The sequence below is a fragment of the Taurulus bubalis genome, assembly GCF_910589615.1.
Source record: "Taurulus bubalis genome assembly, chromosome: 11".
Taxonomy (NCBI): domain Eukaryota; kingdom Metazoa; phylum Chordata; class Actinopteri; order Perciformes; family Cottidae; genus Taurulus; species Taurulus bubalis.
Genome location: NC_136599.1, coordinates 28,126,496 through 28,146,239, shown reverse-complemented (window position 1 = coordinate 28,146,239; position 19,744 = coordinate 28,126,496). Strand labels below are relative to the sequence as shown.

Genomic DNA, 19,744 nt, shown 5'->3' with positions numbered 1-19,744 from the left:
TACAATTATCAAAACATCTGACTTATAGCCTTGGTTTGTATGAATATCAGAACATAATTTTACTATATTCTCAGTTTTTTATAAGTATCAGAACACTGGCTAATATGCCGCTCTATAGTTTGTATGATATCAGAACATCGGTTAACTTACAGCCCTGAAATAACCCTTGACTCATCCCCCCCTCTCTCTCTCTCTCTCTCTCTCTCTCTCTCTCTCTCTCTCTCTCTCTCTCTCTCTCTCTCTCTCTCTCTCTCTCTCTCTCTCTCTCTCTCTCTCTCTCTCTCTCTCTCTCTCTCTCTCTCTCTCTCTCTCTCTCTCTCTCTCTCTCTCTCTCTCTCTCTCTCTCTCTCTCTCTCTCTCTCTCTCTCTCTATATATATATATATATATATATATATATATATATATATATATATATATATATATATATATATATATATATATATATTTTTAAACACGCCCCTCTATGCTAATGCTACATTTAAACACTCCCTCCCCACCATATGCTAAATTTAAAAACATACCTACTATTTTTTTCCCTCCTCCTGTTCCCTGGGTCCTGTTTTAACAGTATGTGGCCCCCATCCCCCGGAACGTACCACTGGATGGATGAGGTAGAAAATAAGTGCTTCCGCCCCCACCCCTAGACCCCCCTGAGCCCTCACACCTACATGTGACTCGCCGCCCCTATAGTTAGGGCTGGCTCAGGTTTGCCCTGGTCCAGCCCCTAGATATGCTGCTATAGGCCTAGACTGCTGGGGGACATCTTAGGATACACTGAGCTCCTCTTCTCCTCTTCTCTTCTTCTTTCGCACCTCTCTCCTCTCCTCTTCTTCTTTCTCTCCTTCTGGATACATTATTGTCTCTTCAATGCACATTACTAACTCTACTTTTTTTCCGGGAGCCTCTGTGCTTCCTCGCCTTACGTTTCCATGGATCGTGGCTGTCTGGAGCCAGTCCTGCCTGCTGCCATGGATCGTGGCTGCCATGGCCCTGCTGATGCCCCCCCTCTCTACCTCTTTCTGCTTCATTGATCGTGTTTCTCTGGATCGTGGACCATGCCTATTACCCATTATATGATTCATTTCTGTCATATTCATGTAATGTGCTGTAACTCTGTTACGTTATTCATTCTGGCCACATGACATCTATTGCTTCTGTCCATCCGGGGAGAGGGATCCTCCTCTGTTGCTCTCCCTCAGGTTTCTTCCCCTTTTTTCCCTGTGAAAGGGTTTTTACTATCTTTATTTGGGGAGTTTTTCCTGATCCGATGTGAGGTCCCGGGACAAGGATGTTATGTGTACAGATTGTAAAGCCCTCCGAGGCAAATTTGTATTTGTGATGTTGGGCTATGTACAAAAAACTGAATTGAGTTGAAAAGTCTGTCTTCTTCCCCAGTGTCAGATTGTACTGCGTGTTAGTCGATGTGTTACCTGTTTGTCCCTGTGCCCTGTTTTTGAAGGATACTTTCTTCTTCTTTCTTCTACTATATATAAATAAATATCTTATTTAATCTGTAATGAATACAGATTCAATATATATATATATATATATATATATATATATATATATATATATATATATATATATATATATATATATATATATATATATATATATATATATCTACAGATGTCCTTCTTCAAAAGATAAACATGAACAAACTCACTGTTTATTGTATAATAGACTATAACCAGCTCAAATCATGTACAAAAATATTACCTGAAAGTATCCAAGGGAAAAAAAGTCAAGATGATTTCAGAGGAATTTGCTTGTTTAAAAAAGAAATTGTGAGTTATTTGTAGAATTTATGGAGCAGCTGTCCATAGGAACTGAAAACATGAACATGAAGGGACTACAAACTGCGTTTTATTTGCATATCGCTGTTGTACAATGACAATAAATAACCTTGTTCCTTTGTAAAATCTTACCGAACAAAAGTGTAAGTATCATAAACTTTTGTTTTCCACAGTAATAATTTGCTTCTAAAATACAACCGAAAAATCCCATTGGCTTTTTGTCAAGAGAACCAGGGTGATAACTACAAAAATATGTCATGCTCACAGCACTCTATTTAAGAAGATGAACAAAAGGGAACAACTGAGGGAGCACATCAACTAAATTAAGTGAACAGATTACTCATGTGAGGAAACAATTTATCAACAAGCATATGTATTGTTTTCTCTGCAGTGCAATAGAGCAATATTGCAATGCAGTGCGATAGAGCAATATTCTAAAAGGAGCTCGATACGGAATTCAGAGTGAATCTATGACTGAGAGATTGCCTCCACACGGCTCTCAACATGGCAACAGCTCGTAGTTAACAGTGCTAACAATGCCAGGGTGGGCGCTATGCTTCCTGTTGGTTGGAACAGCATCATCAGCTTTAACCGCTGTGTGAGTTGAAGTGCAGAGCCAGTGGGGCACACAAACAGAGATAAGAAACTGGGACTATCATCTTTCTCTGTTAATGTAGACATGACATCACTATATCTTCATATAGATAACAATTGTTTGCTGCTATATTAATGCTCTGAAGTTCATATTGAGAACCTTTACACTTCAATCATACTCCTGCCCAGATACACATGAGGTTATTATTGTGTAAACTACATAATGGTAAATGTCAACAGTTGTGTCATTTTCTGTTGTTTTTCCTGACCCTGAACCCAACATGGAGTAATCAGTGATATTTGGGAAGTTGGAATCCACTTGTCGGGGAATCGTAAAAAATTCTGATCAGTTCTTGACGGACTCCTTTCTGAGGCTGTCCTGAGACAGAGATGACTAATAGTAACTACCATGTCAACATCTGGAAGACAAGGTGGCTGATGACGAACAAAGAAAGGGACATGGAAGTGCAAGCATTAAAGGAGACTTTGTATTCGATGTCCTTCAGCAGGACCTCCACAGGGTAATGGTCACTAACCTCCAGCGCCTGAAAGGAAAGCAGGAGTTTTTGGGGTATTTGCATATTTTAGTCAGGCCCAGTATGGTTTATATTTCGTACTACCATGTAATTTGCAAGTGCCTTCGTCATTTCTAGTGTAGATTGTAAAAATAAAACAGTTACCTGTTCCTCTGTGAGTCGGTATTCTATCTGGAAGTTAAATGGGCTGGCTGAAAAGGGCACAATCGCCCTGGAAAACCTTTCCCCATGCACAACGATCCTGTTGTATCACACAGAGCATAATATACATGTTTCTGATGTTTTCTAATTTTTTTACCAATCAAAATATGAGGGTGTGTTGAAGAGTTAAAACCTGCTCAAACCAGCATTTAAAACGGCATATTTTCAATGGAGATACCTCACATTAGCTTTTCACTTCCGGCGATTGCATCTACACTTCAAAAATCAAGATTGTGTCGTTGACAAGCTCTTGAGGCAGCTCTACTTCTTTGTGGTATTACAAGACGGGATGGGCCGCTAGCTGGTTTGCATGCTCATTTCACTAGCTACCTCCGCAACCCAAACATAGATGTCTTTGACATAACGTCAAGACTAAAAACTCTTCCCGCTCTTATGAAAATGTAAATATTTTATGTTTTAGAATAAAATTATGACCAGATCCTACACATTGCACCTCTAAGGAGTGTGAGTTCACCTGTCGTAGGTGCAGGAGGTGCTCGATCGCACAGTGGTGTCGGTCTTGTCTGAAATGAGCCAATAGAGGTTCCGTGCTGTAATCAGGCGCACGTTCTTCCTGTTCTTCTTAGCAAGGTAGCCGCAGTCAGCGTTGAAGTCCCCGAGAAGCATCACATTCTGCTCTCACACACACACACACACAAGCACAATAACATTGGTCGCGAGGCTACAAAATCATTATTGGCTGAACTTTGAAACTGTTATTTAAAAGATAAATAGTCTCACAGTTTTAGTAGCCATTGGCATTCAGCAAAACAAGCTTTTACCTGAGTTTTCCACATCGCCTTCACATGTTCCAATACGTCATACAGTGCGTCCAGCTCTTTAGTGGTGTTGGTTGGAGTGGTGTGCTGAGGTATGAGGACAAACTCCCTTATATCTAAATTTAGGAACGGGGATGCAACAGAAGGTGTTTGTGGGACGAGACCACACCATTATTATAGAGGGGAATCCTGAGGGTCTGAACTGACCTGTCCTGGGAGCTTTGAAGCGGACAACAAAAGGCTCTCTGGAGAAAGCGTCAACATCTCCTGGTCGATCATCTGGGTACTGATACTGGCCAGTGAGAGTCGCTGTGTCAGTCCTGCACATGTTCAGATGTTTCACATTAAACAGTACTGCCTGTACTTAGTCTCAACATTTTGGTGAAGCGTTGAAGAGTGACAGGAGTTCCGCTCACCTGTAAACAAACACATACTGCTCCTGGTACGAGGAAGACCTGCCCAGTCTCTCACTGGCCACTGCTTTATAGTCGTGTTCAGCGTCATACCTGAATATTGAAGAGACAAAGACAGAGAAGTGATGCAACTCTGAATAATGTTGTTTCCGTGTCTTACTGTACGGATGTCACTGTGCAGTCACATCCACTTACTGTGTGTGTGTGTGTGTGTGTGTGTGTGTGTGTGTGTGTGTGTGTGTGTGTGTGTGTGTGTGTGTGTGTATGTGTGTGTGTGTGTGCGTGTGTTAATCACCTGTTAAGGCGGCTCAGCAGCTGTGGTAAAGCTTTCCCTTGAGCGTCTCTCACTTCCTGAAGCAAACACACATCACAGCGAGCGATGATCTGGAACACGGATCACAACAATGAAGAATGAAGAGGTGATTTTCATTGTGACATACAGAAGTGAATGTTGCATTATGGGTATGAGGATACTAGCTATGTTATTGTGTGTGGATACATTGTAGGGAGCCTATCAAACCCATAGGTTAAGAGAGGTGGATACGCTGCTGACTCTCAGCCTTGCTGCCAATGTGTCCTACTTGACCGTTTACATCTCAACAGCTGTTATTATTGTTAAATAATGTATTGTTAATGTATTAACATTATGTATTGTTTAATGTATTAAATGTATTGTTAAAAATCAGATGGGAATATATATTGGTTCCTTTTTAGTGGCACCTATTGTGTTGATAGAATATAGCAAATGAGTTATGTTACATATTACATCCAATAATTACTGTATAATAACAGTGAAAAGGTGTGAATAAGAGACTGCTTTATTTTATAGTGTGTATACCCCAGACTTGCCCTGTAACACTGCAACATATAAAAAGAGAATGTTTTAAGGGCGGTTAGTATTGAAAGCCTGTGTGCACTAAATAATAAAATAATCTAAAAGGGAATACACAAAAACGTTTGTCCACTGATGTTTAAGACAAGAAGGAAAACATCTCAGCCTGTCTGTGTCTCACCCTGGTGAGGGTGTGCATGACATGGCTCTTCTTGGACTTGGAGTCCCCAAAGTGATGGAGGTTGAAGGCACAGATTCGAAAATCTGAGGCTCCTTGAACAGCACAAACACCCACGAGGAAGGTGAGGAAGAGGAGAAGGGAAGAGGACCTCATGGCACAGAGCTACAACAGACAGTAAATGTGTATGGTCAGGAAATTTACACTGTGGATCACATGTACTGAACAAAAGGAGCTGAGAACAAATAGACCTCACCTCCTGCGAATATGTGAGCTGTATTTCCCAAAATGTCAAGCTAATCCTCTAAAGCAGACAAAAGTTACACTAACATTTTAATTTTTAAATAAAAACAAATATTACAGACATATACAGTATGAGTTGGTATTTGTTCAGTTGAATTAGCTACAGCTGTTCATATCGCCTAAAAAGAAACCATTTATAATTTGTTTTCACAGTTAATCAAAAACATATCTACAGTATTTCTAATTATTATAATCAGAATGACTCTACTAGTCGTATTTATTGAGCATTACAAGTAGCCTTGACACAAATGTCATAAGAAAAGCCCACTCACTGCTATCACACCACACAGACACATACAAAAAGATACAAGACGATGTCATAACCCAGCTCTTAGGCCATGATAAATATGGCGAAGACAACAGTTTGAGGATAACGTAAGATGTGAACACAGTCACTGTGAACACAGTCACAGTGAACACAGTCACAGTGAACACAGTCTCAGTGAACACATCACAGTGAACACAGTCGCGGTGAACACAGTCATAGTGAACACAGTCTCAGTGAACACAGTCACAGTGAACACAGTCTCAGTGAACACAGTCACAGTGAACACATCACAGTGAACACAGTCACAGTGAACACAGTCGCGGTGAACACAGTCATAGTGAACACAGTCACAGTGAACACAGTCACAGTGAACACAGTCACAGTGAACACAGTCTCAGTGAACACAGTCACAGTGAACAGTCACAGTGAACACAGTCACAGTGAACACAGTCACAGTGAACACAGTCACAGTGAACATAGTCACAGTGAACACAATCACAGTGAACAAAGTGAACACAGTCACAGTGAACACAGTCACAGTGAACACAGTGAACACAGTCACAGTGAACACAGTCACAGTGAACACTGTGAACAGTGAACACAGTCGCAGTGAACACTGTGAACAGTGAACACAGTCGCAGTGAACACAGTCGCAGTGAACACAGTCACAGTGAACACAGTCACAGTGAACACAGTCACAGTGAACACTGTGAACAGTGAACACAGTCGCAGTGAACACAGTCGCAGTGAACACAGTCACAGTGAACACAGTCTCAGTGAACACAGTCACAGTGAACAAAGTGAACACAGTCACAGTGAACACAGTGAACACAGTCACAGTGAACACTGTGAACAGTGAACACAGTCGCAGTGAACACAGTCGCAGTGAACACAGTCACAGTGAACACAGTCACAGTGAACACAGTCTCAGTGAACACAGTCACAGTGAACACAGTCTCAGTGAACACAGTCGCAGTGAACACAGTCACAGTGAACACAGTCTCAGTGAACACAGTCACAGTGAACATAGTCACAGTGAACATAGTCACAGTGAACAAAGTGAACACAGTCACAGTGAACACAGTGAACAGTGAACACAGTCACAGTGAACACAGTCGCAGTGAACACAGTCGCAGTGAACACTGTGAACAGTGAACACAGTCACAGTGAACAGTGAACACAGTCGCAGTGAACACAGTCGCAGTGAACACAGTCGCAGTGAACACTGTCACAGTGAACACTGTGAACAGTGAACACAGTCGCAGTGAACACAGTCGCAGTGAACACAGTCACAGTGAACAGTGAACACAGTCGCAGTGAACACAGTCACAGTGAACACAGTCACAGTGAACACTGTGAACAGTGAACACAGTCGCAGTGAACACAGTCGCAGTGAACACAGTCACAGTGAACACAGTCTCAGTGAACACAGTCACAGTGAACAAAGTGAACACAGTCACAGTGAACACAGTGAACACAGTCACAGTGAACACTGTGAACAGTGAACACAGTCGCAGTGAACACAGTCGCAGTGAACACAGTCACAGTGAACACAGTCACAGTGAACACAGTCTCAGTGAACACAGTCACAGTGAACACAGTCTCAGTGAACACAGTCACAGTGAACATAGTCACAGTGAACATAGTCACAGTGAACAAAGTGAACACAGTCGCAGTGAACACAGTGAACAGTGAACACAGTCACAGTGAACACAGTCGCAGTGAACACAGTCACAGTGAACAGTGAACACAGTCGCAGTGAACACAGTCACAGTGAACACAGTCACAGTGAACACTGTGAACAGTGAACACAGTCGCAGTGAACACAGTCGCAGTGAACACAGTCACAGTGAACACAGTCTCAGTGAACACAGTCACAGTGAACAAAGTGAACACAGTCACAGTGAACACAGTGAACACAGTCACAGTGAACACTGTGAACAGTGAACACAGTCGCAGTGAACACAGTCGCAGTGAACACAGTCACAGTGAACACAGTCACAGTGAACACAGTCTCAGTGAACACAGTCACAGTGAACACAGTCTCAGTGAACACAGTCACAGTGAACATAGTCACAGTGAACATAGTCACAGTGAACAAAGTGAACACAGTCACAGTGAACACAGTGAACAGTGAACACAGTCACAGTGAACACAGTCGCAGTGAACACAGTGAACAGTGAACACAGTCACAGTGAACAGTGAACACAGTCGCAGTGAACACAGTCGCAGTGAACACTGTCACAGTGAACACTGTGAACAGTGAACACAGTCGCAGTGAACACAGTCGCAGTGAACACAGTCACAGTGAACAGTGAACACAGTCGCAGTGAACACAGTCACAGTGAACACAGTCACAGTGAACACTGTGAACAGTGAACACAGTCGCAGTGAACACAGTCGCAGTGAACACAGTCACAGTGAACACAGTCTCAGTGAACACAGTCACAGTGAACAAAGTGAACACAGTCACAGTGAACACAGTGAACACAGTCACAGTGAACACTGTGAACAGTGAACACAGTCGCAGTGAACACAGTCACAGTGAACACAGTCACAGTGAACACAGTCTCAGTGAACACAGTCACAGTGAACACGATCACAGTGAACACAGTCTCAGTGAACACAGTCGCAGTGAACACAGTCACAGTGAACACAGTCTCAGTGAACACAGTCACAGTGAACATAGTCACAGTGAACATAGTCACAGTGAACAAAGTGAACACAGTCACAGTGAACACAGTGAACAGTGAACACAGTCGCAGTGAACACAGTCGCAGTGAACACAGTCACAGTGAACACAGTCACAGTGAACACAGTCACAGTGAACACTGTGAACATTGAACACAGTCGCAGTGAACACAGTCGCAGTGAACACAGTCGCAGTGAACCCAGTCGCAGTGAACACAGTCGCAGTGAACACAGTCTCAGTGAACACAGTCACAGTGAACACAGTGAACACAGTCTCAGTGAACACAGTCACAGTGAACACAGTCTCAGTGAACACAGTCTCAGTGAACACAGTCTCAGTGAACATAGTCACAGTGAACAAAGTGAACACAGTCACAGTGAACACAGTCACAGTGAACATAGTCACAGTGAACAAAGTGAACACAGTCACAGTGAACACAGTGAACACAGTCACAGTGAACACAGTCACAGTGAACACAGTCACAGTGAACACAGTCTCAGTGAACACAGTCTCAGTGAACATAGTCACAGTGAACAAAGTGAACACAGTCACAGTGAACAAAGTGAACACAGTCACAGTGAACACAGTCACAGTGAACACAGTGAACACAGTCACAGTGAACACAGTCACAGTGAACACAGTCACAGTGAACACAGTCACAGTGAACACAGTCGCAGTGAACACAGTCACAGTGAACACTGTGAACAGTGAACACAGTCGCAGTGAACACAGTCGCAGTGAACACAGTCGCAGTGAACACAGTCACAGTGAACAAAGTGAACACAGTCACAGTGAACACAGTCTCAGTGAACACAGTCACAGTGAACAAAGTGAACACAGTCACAGTGAACACAGTCACAGTGAACACTGTGAACAGTGAACACAGTCACAGTGAACACAGTCACAGTGAACACAGTCTCAGTGAACACAGTCACAGTGAACACAGTCTCAGTGAACACAGTCGCAGTGAACACAGTCACAGTGAACACAGTCTCAGTGAACACAGTCACAGTGAACATAGTCACAGTGAACATAGTCACAGTGAACAAAGTGAACACAGTCACAGTGAACACAGTGAACAGTGAACACAGTCGCAGTGAACACAGTCGCAGTGAACACTGTGAACAGTGAACACAGTCACAGTGAACACTGTGAACAGTGAACACAGTCGCAGTGAACACAGTCGCAGTGAACACAGTCACAGTGAACACAGTCTCAGTGAACACAGTCTCAGTGAACAAAGTGAACACAGTCACAGTGAACACAGTCTCAGTGAACACAGTCACAGTGAACACAGTCACAGTGAACACTGTGAACAGTGAACACAGTCGCAGTGAACACAGTCGCAGTGAACACAGTCACAGTGAACACAGTCCCAGTGAACACAGTCGCAGTGAACACAGTCGCAGTGAACACAGTCTCAGTGAACACAGTCTCAGTGAACATAGTCACAGTCACAGTGAACACAGTCTCAGTGAACACAGTCAGAGTGAACATAGTCACAGTGAACAAAGTCACAGTGAACACAGTCACAGTGAACAAAGTGAACACAGTCACAGTGAACACAGTGAACAGTGAACACAGTCGCAGTGAACACAGTCGCAGTGAACACAGTCACAGTGAACACTGTGAACAGTGAACACAGTCGCAGTGAACACAGTCACAGTGAACACAGTCGCAGTGAACCCAGTCGCAGTGAACACAGTCGCAGTGAACACAGTCTCAGTGAACACAGTCACAGTGAACACAGTGAACACAGTCTCAGTGAACACAGTCACAGTGAACACAGTCTCAGTGAACACAGTCTCAGTGAACACAGTCTCAGTGAACATAGTCACAGTGAACAAAGTGAACACAGTCACAGTGAACATAGTCACAGTGAACAAAGTGAACACAGTCACAGTGAACATAGTCACAGTGAACACAGTGAACACAGTCACAGTGAACACAGTCACAGTGAACACAGTCTCAGTGAACACAGTCTCAGTGAACACAGTCGCAGTGAACATAGTCACAGTGAACAAAGTGAACACAGTCACAGTGAACACAGTGAACACAGTCACAGTGAACACAGTCTCAGTGAACACAGTCTCAGTGAACATAGTCACAGTGAACACAGTCTCAGTGAACACAGTCACAGTGAACATAGTCACAGTGAACATAGTCACAGTGAACAAAGTGAACACAGTCACAGTGAACACAGTGAACAGTGAACACAGTCGCAGTGAACACAGTCGCAGTGAACACAGTCACAGTGAACACAGTCACAGTGAACACTGTGAACATTGAACACAGTCGCAGTGAACACAGTCGCAGTGAACCCAGTCGCAGTGAACCCAGTCGCAGTGAACACAGTCGCAGTGAACACAGTCTCAGTGAACACAGTCACAGTGAACACAGTGAACACAGTCTCAGTGAACATAGTCACAGTGAACAAAGTGAACACAGTCACAGTGAACACAGTCACAGTGAACATAGTCACAGTGAACAAAGTGAACACAGTCACAGTGAACACAGTGAACACAGTCACAGTGAACACAGGCACAGTGAACACAGTCACAGTGAACACAGTCTCAGTGAACACAGTCTCAGTGAACATAGTCACAGTGAACAAAGTGAACACAGTCACAGTGAACACAGTGAACACAGTCACAGTGAACATAGTCACAGTGAACAAAGTCACAGTGAACATAGTCACAGTGAACAAAGTGAACACAGTCACAGTGAACACTGAACAGTGAACACAGTCGCAGTGAACACAGTCGCAGTGAACATAGTCGCAGTGAACATAGTCACAGTGAACAAAGTGAACACAGTCTCAGTGAACACAGTCTCAGGGAACACAGTCACAGTGAACACAGTCACAGTGAACACAGTCACAGTGAACACAGTCTCAGTAAACACAGTCACAGTGAACACAGTCACAGTGAACAGTCACAGTGAACACAGTCACAGTGAACACAGTCACAGTGAACACAATCACAGTGAACAAAGTGAACACAGTCACAGTGAACACAGTCACAGTGAACACAGTGAACACAGTCACAGTGAACACAGTCACAGTGAACACAGTCACAGTGAACACAGTCACAGTGAACACAGTCACAGTGAACACAGTCGCAGTGAACACAGTCGCAGTGAACACAGTCACAGTGAACACTGTGAACAGTGAACACAGTCGCAGTGAACACAGTCGCAGTGAACACAGTCGCAGTGAACACAGTCACAGTGAACAAAGTGAACACAGTCACAGTGAACACAGTCTCAGTGAACACAGTCACAGTGAACAAAGTGAACACAGTCACAGTGAACACAGTCACAGTGAACACTGTGAACAGTGAACACAGTCACAGTGAACACAGTCACAGTGAACACAGTCTCAGTGAACACAGTCACAGTGAACACAGTCTCAGTGAACACAGTCGCAGTGAACACAGTCACAGTGAACACAGTCTCAGTGAACACAGTCACAGTGAACATAGTCACAGTGAACATAGTCACAGTGAACAAAGTGAACACAGTCACAGTGAACACAGTGAACAGTGAACACAGTCGCAGTGAACACAGTCGCAGTGAACACTGTGAACAGTGAACACAGTCACAGTGAACACTGTGAACAGTGAACACAGTCGCAGTGAACACAGTCGCAGTGAACACAGTCACAGTGAACACAGTCTCAGTGAACACAGTCTCAGTGAACAAAGTGAACACAGTCACAGTGAACACAGTCTCAGTGAACACAGTCACAGTGAACACAGTCACAGTGAACACTGTGAACAGTGAACACAGTCGCAGTGAACACAGTCGCAGTGAACACAGTCACAGTGAACACAGTCCCAGTGAACACAGTCGCAGTGAACACAGTCGCAGTGAACACAGTCTCAGTGAACACAGTCTCAGTGAACATAGTCACAGTCACAGTGAACACAGTCTCAGTGAACACAGTCAGAGTGAACATAGTCACAGTGAACAAAGTCACAGTGAACACAGTCACAGTGAACAAAGTGAACACAGTCACAGTGAACACAGTGAACAGTGAACACAGTCGCAGTGAACACAGTCGCAGTGAACACAGTCACAGTGAACACTGTGAACAGTGAACACAGTCGCAGTGAACACAGTCACAGTGAACACAGTCGCAGTGAACCCAGTCGCAGTGAACACAGTCGCAGTGAACACAGTCTCAGTGAACACAGTCACAGTGAACACAGTGAACACAGTCTCAGTGAACACAGTCACAGTGAACACAGTCTCAGTGAACACAGTCTCAGTGAACACAGTCTCAGTGAACATAGTCACAGTGAACAAAGTGAACACAGTCACAGTGAACATAGTCACAGTGAACAAAGTGAACACAGTCACAGTGAACACAGTGAACACAGTCACAGTGAACACAGTCACAGTGAACACAGTCTCAGTGAACACAGTCTCAGTGAACACAGTCGCAGTGAACATAGTCACAGTGAACAAAGTGAACACAGTCACAGTGAACACAGTGAACACAGTCACAGTGAACACAGTCTCAGTGAACACAGTCTCAGTGAACATAGTCACAGTGAACACAGTCTCAGTGAACACAGTCACAGTGAACATAGTCACAGTGAACAAAGTCACAGTGAACAAAGTGAACACAGTCACAGTGAACACTGAACAGTGAACACAGTCGCAGTGAACACAGTCGCAGTGAACATAGTCACAGTGAACATAGTCACAGTGAACAAAGTGAACACAGTCACAGTGAACACAGTGAACAGTGAACACAGTCGCAGTGAACACAGTCGCAGTGAACACAGTCGCAGTGAACACTGTGAACAGTGAACACAGTCGCAGTGAACACAGTCGCAGTGAACACTGTGAACAGTGAACACAGTCACAGTGAACACAGTGAACAGTGAACACAGTCGCAGTGAACATAGTCACAGTGAACAAAGTGAACACAGTCACAGTGAACACAGTCACAGTGAACACAGTCTCAGTGAACACAGTCACAGTGAACACAGTCTCAGTGAACACAGTCTCAGTGAACACAGTCTCAGTGAACACAGTCACAGTGAACAAAGTGAACACAGTCACAGTGAACACAGTCACAGTGAACACAGTCACAGTGAACACTGTGAACAGTGAACACAGTCGCAGTGAACACAGTCGCAGTGAACACAGTCACAGTGAACACAGTCCCAGTGAACACAGTCGCAGTGAACACAGTCGAAGTGAACACAGTCGCAGTGAACACAGTGAACACAGTCACAGTGAACACAGTCGCAGTGAACACAGTCGCAGTGAACACAGTCGCAGTGAACACAGTCTCAGTGAACACAGTCTAAGTGAACATAGTCACAGTGAACAAAGTGAACACAGTCACAGTGAACACAGTCACAGTGAACACTGTGAACAGTCAACACAGTCGCAGTGAACAGTCGCAGTGAACACAGTCGCAGTGAACACAGTCACAGTGAACACAGTCACAGTGAACACAGTCACAGTGAACACAGTCGAAGTGAACACAGTCGCAGTGAACACAGTGAACACAGTCACAGTGAACACAGTCACAGTGAACACAGTCACAGTGAACACAGTGAACACAGTCACAGTGAACACAGTCTCAGTGAACACAGTCACAGTGAACACAGTCTCAGTGAACACAGTCACAGTGAACACAGTCTCAGTTAAACACAGTCTCAGTGAACACAGTCTCAGTGAACACAGTGAACACAGTCACAATGAACACAGTCACAGTGAACACAGTCGCAGTGAACACAGTCGCAGTGAACACAGTCACAGTGAACACAGTCTCAGTGAACACAGTCTCAGTGAACACAGTCACAGTGAATACAGTCTCAGTGAACACAGTCTCAGTGAACACAGTCTCAGTGAACACAGTCTCAGTGAACATAGTCACGGTGAACATAGTCGCAGTGAACACAGTCACAGTGAACACAGATGCAGTGAACACAGTCACACTGAACACAGTCGCAGTGAACACAGTCACAGTGAACACAGTCACAGTGAACACAGACGCAGTGAACACAGTCACAGTGAACACAGTCGCAGTGAATACAGTCACAGTGAACACAGACGCAGTGAACACAGTCACAGTGAACACAGACGCAGTGAACACAGTTACAGTGAACACAGTCGCAGTGAATACAGTCACAGTGAACACAGACGCAGTGAACACAGTCACAGTGAACACAGACGCAGTGAACACAGACGCAGTGAACATAGTCACAGTGAACATAGTCGCAGTGAACACAGTCACAGTGAACACAGACGCAGTGAACACAGTCACAGTGAACACAGTCGCAGTGAACACAGTCACAGTGAACACAGACGCAGTGAACACAGTCACAGTGAACACAGACGCAGTGAACACAGTCGCAGTGAACATATTCACAGTGAACACAGTGAACACAGTCACAGTGAACACAGACGCAGTGAACACAGTCACAGTGAACACAGTCGCAGTGAACACAGTCACAGTGAACACAGACGCAGTGAACACAGTCACAGTGAACACAGACACAGTGAACACAGTCGCAGTGAACACAGTCGCAGTAAACACAGTCACAGTGAACACAGACGCAGTGAACACAGTCACAGTGAACACAGATGCAGTGAACACAGACGCAGTGAACACAGACGCAGTGAACACAGTCACAGTGAACACAGTCACACTGAACACAGTCACAGTGAACACAGTCGCAGTGAACACAGTGAACACAGTCGCAGTGAACACAGTCACAGTGAACACAGTCTCAGTGAACATAGTCTCAGTGAACACAGTCTCAGTGAACATAGTCACAGTGAACAAAGTGAACACAGTCACAGTGAACACAGTCTCAGTGAACACAGTCTCAGTGAACATAGTCACAGTGAACAAAGTGAACACAGTCACAGTGAACATTGTCACAGTGAACATAGTCACAGTGAACAAAGTGAACACAGTCACAGTGAACATAGTCACAGTGAACATAGTCACAGTGAACACTGTGAACACAGTCACAGTGAACATAGTCACAGTGAACACTGTGAACACAGTCGCAGTGAACACAGTCACTGTGAACACAGTCACTGTGAACACTTTCACAGTGAACACAGTCACAGTGAACAGAGTCACAGTGAACACAGTCACAATGAACACAGTCACAATGAACACAGTCTCAGTAAACACAGTCGCAGTGAACACAGTCACAGTGAACAAAGTGGTCACAGTCACAGTGAACACAGTCTCAGTAAACACAGTCGCAGTGAACACAGTCGCAGTGAACACAGTCACAGTGAACACAGTCACAGTGAACACAGTCGCAGTGAACACAGTGAACACAGTCACGGTGAACACAGTCGCAGTGAACACAGTCACAGTGAGCACAGTCTCAGTGAACACAGTCACAGTGAACATAGTCACAGTGAACACAGTGAACACAGTCGCAGTGAACACAGTCACAGTGAACACAGTCACAATGAACACAGTCACAATGAACACAGTCGCAATGAACACAGTCTCAGTAAACACAGTCGCAGTGAACACAGTCACAGTGAACAAAGTGGTCACAGTCACAGTGAACACAGTCTCAGTAAACACAGTCACAGTGAACACAGTCGCAGTGAACACAGTGAACACAGTCACAGTGAACACAGTCGCAGTGAACACAGTCACAGTGAGCACAGTCTCAGTGAACACAGTCACAGTGAACATAGTCACAGTGAACACAGTCACAGTGAACACAGTCACAATGAACACAGTCACAATGAACACAGTCACAATGAACACAGTCACAATGAACACAGTCTCAGTAAACACAGTCGCAGTGAACACAGTCACAGTGAACAAAGTGGTCACAGTCACAGTGAACACAGTCTCAGTAAACACAGTCGCAGTGAACACAGTCGCAGTGAACACAGTCGCAATGAACACAGTCACAGTGAACACAGTCTCAGTGAACACAGTCGCAGTGAACACAGTCACAGTGAACACAGTCGCAATGAACACAGTCACAGTGAACACAGTCGCAATGAACACAGTCACAGTGAACACAGTCTCAGTAAACACAGTCACAGTAAACACAGTCGCAGTGAACACAGTGAACACAGTCACAGTGAACACAGTCGCAGTGAACACAGTCGCAGTGAACACATTCGCAATGAACACAGTCACAGTGAACACAGTCTCAGTGAACACAGTCTCAGTGAACACAGTCGCAGTGAACACAGTCACAGTGAACACAGTCGCAATGAACACAGTCGCAATGAACACAGTCGCAATGAACACAGTCACAGTGAACACAGTCTCAGTAAACACAGTCACAGTGAACACAGTCGCAGTGAACACAGTGAACACAGTCACAGTGAACACAGTCGCAGTGAACACAGTCACAGTGAGCACAGTCTCAGTGAGCACAGTCTCAGTGAACACAGTCTCAGTGAACATAGTCACAGTGAACAAAGTGAACACAGTCACAGTGAACACAGTCTCAGTGAACACAGTCACAGTGAACACAGTCTCAGTGAACACAGTCTCAGTGAACACAGTCACAGTGAACACAGACGCAGTGAACACAGACGCAGTGAACACAGACGCAGTGAACACAGACACAGTGAACACAGTCGCAGTGAACACAGTCGCAGTGAACACAGTCACAGTGAACACAGATGCAGTGAACACAGTCACAGTGAACACAGACGCAGTGAACACAGATGCAGTGAACACAGACGCAGTGAACACAGTCACAGTGAACACAGTCACACTGAACACAGTCACAGTGAACACAGTCGCAGTGAACACAGTCGCAGTGAACACAGTGAACACAGTCGTAGTAAACACAGTCACAGTGAACACAGTCACAGTGAACACAGTCTCAGTGAACATAGTCTCAGTGAACACAGTCTCAGTGAACATAGTCACAGTGAACAAAGTGAACACAGTCACAGTGAACACAGTCTCAGTGAACACAGTCTCAGTGAACACAGTCTCAGTGAACATAGTCACAGTGAACAAAGTGAACACAGTCACAGTGAACATAGTCACAGTGAACATAGTCACAGTGAACAAAGTGAACACAGTCACAGTGAACATAGTCACAGTGAACATAGTCACAGTGAACATAGTCACAGTGAACAAAGTGAACACAGTCACAGTGAATATAGTCACAGTGAACACTGTGAACACAGTCACAGTGAACATAGTCACAGTGAACACTGTGAACACAGTCGCAGTGAACACAGTCACTGTGAACACAGTCACTGTGAACACTTTCACAGTGAACACAATCTCAGTGAACACAGTCGCAGTGAACACAGTGAACACAGTCGCAGTGAACACAGTCGCAGTGAACACAGTCACAGTGAACACTGTGAACACAGTCGCAGTGAACACAGTCGCAGTGAACACAGTCACAGTGAACACTGTGAACACAGTCACAGTGAACAGAGTCACAGTGAACACAGTCACAATGAACACAGTCACAATGAACACAGTCTCAGTAAACACAGTCGCAGTGAACACAGTCACAGTGAACAAAGTGGTCACAGTCACAGTGAACACAGTCTCAGTAAACACAGTCGCAGTGAACACAGTCGCAGTGAACACAGTGAACACAGTCACAGTGAACACAGTCACAGTGAACACAGTCACAGTGAACACAGTCGCAGTGAACACAGTGAACACAGTCACAGTGAACACAGTCGCAGTGAACACAGTCACAGTGAACAAAGTGGTCACAGTCACAGTGAACACAGTCTCAGTAAACACAGTCGCAGTGAACACAGTCGCAGTGAACACAGTGAACACAGTCACAGTGAACACAGTCACAGTGAACACAGTCACAGTGAACACAGTCGCAGTGAACACAGTGAACACAGTCACAGTGAACACAGTCGCAGTGAACACAGTCACAGTGAGCACAGTCTCAGTGAACACAGTCTCAGTGAACATAGTCACAGTGAACAAAGTGAACACAGTCACAGTGAACACAGTCTCAGTGAACACAGTCACAGTGAGCACAGTCTCAGTGAACACAGTCTCAGTGAACATAGTCACAGTGAACAAAGTGAACACAGTCACAGTGAACACAGTCTCAGTGAACACAGTCACAGTGAACACAGTCACAGTGAACACAGTCTCAGTGAACACAGTCTCAGTGAACACAGTCACAGTGAACACAGACGCAGTGAACACAGACGCAGTGAACACAGACACAGTGAACACAGTGAACACAGTCACAGTGAACACAGTCACAGTGAACACAGTCGCAGTGAACATAGTGAACACAGTCACAGTGAACACAGACACAGTGAACACAGTGAACACAGTCACAGTGAACACAGTCACAGTGAACACAGTCGCAGTGAACATAGTGAACACAGTCACAGTGAACACAGTCGCAGTGAACACAGTCACAGTGAACACAGTCGCAGTGAACACAGTCACAGTGAACACAGACGCAGTGAACACAGACGCAGTGAACACAGTCACAGTGAACACAGTGAACACAGTCACAGTGAACACAGTCACAGTGAACACAGTCGCAGTGAACATAGTGAACACAGTCACAGTGAACACAGTCGCAGTGAACACAGTGAACACAGTCACAGTGAACACAGTCGCAGTGAACACAGTCACAGTGAACACAGTCACAGTGAACACAGACGCAGTGAACACAGACGCAGTGAACACAGTCACAGTGAACACAGTGAACACAGTCACAGTGAACACAGTCTCAGTGAACACAGTCACAGTGAACATAGTCACAGTGAACACAGTCACAGTGAACACAGTCGCAGTGAACACAGTCACAGTGAACCCAGTCGCAGTGAACACAGTCGCAGTGAACACAGTCGCAGTGAACACAGTCACAGTGAACACAGTCGCAGTGAACACAGTCACAGTGAACACAGTCACAGTAATCACAGTCGCAGTGAACACAGTCACGGTGAACATAGTCACAGTGAACACAGTAAACACAGTCACAGTGAACACAGTCTCAGTGAACAAAGTCGCAGTGAACACAGTCGCAGTGAACACAGTCACAGTGAACACAGTCACAGTGAACACAGTCGCAGTGAACACAGTCACGGTGAACATAGTCACTGTGAACACAGTCACAGTGAACACAGTCGCAGTGAACACAGTCACAGTGAGCACAGTCTCAGTG

The 19,744-nt window shown here is 44.8% G+C and overlaps 1 protein-coding gene across 1 annotated transcript; it reads right to left on the bottom strand.

The window, feature by feature from the left end:
* Positions 1-1,851: 1,851 nt before the first annotated feature.
* On the bottom strand, positions 1,852-5,487 carry dnase1l1 (deoxyribonuclease I-like 1; the record flags this gene model as incomplete). Its single annotated transcript, XM_079225716.1, has 8 exons — positions 1,852-2,937; positions 3,073-3,169; positions 3,605-3,762; positions 3,912-4,024; positions 4,116-4,228; positions 4,325-4,414; positions 4,617-4,705; positions 5,335-5,487. 8 exons carry the CDS (start codon positions 5,485-5,487, stop codon positions 2,797-2,799), a joined length of 954 nt encoding a protein of 317 aa, XP_079081842.1. The 3' UTR covers positions 1,852-2,796.
* Between the last annotated feature and the right edge of the window lie 14,257 nt (positions 5,488-19,744).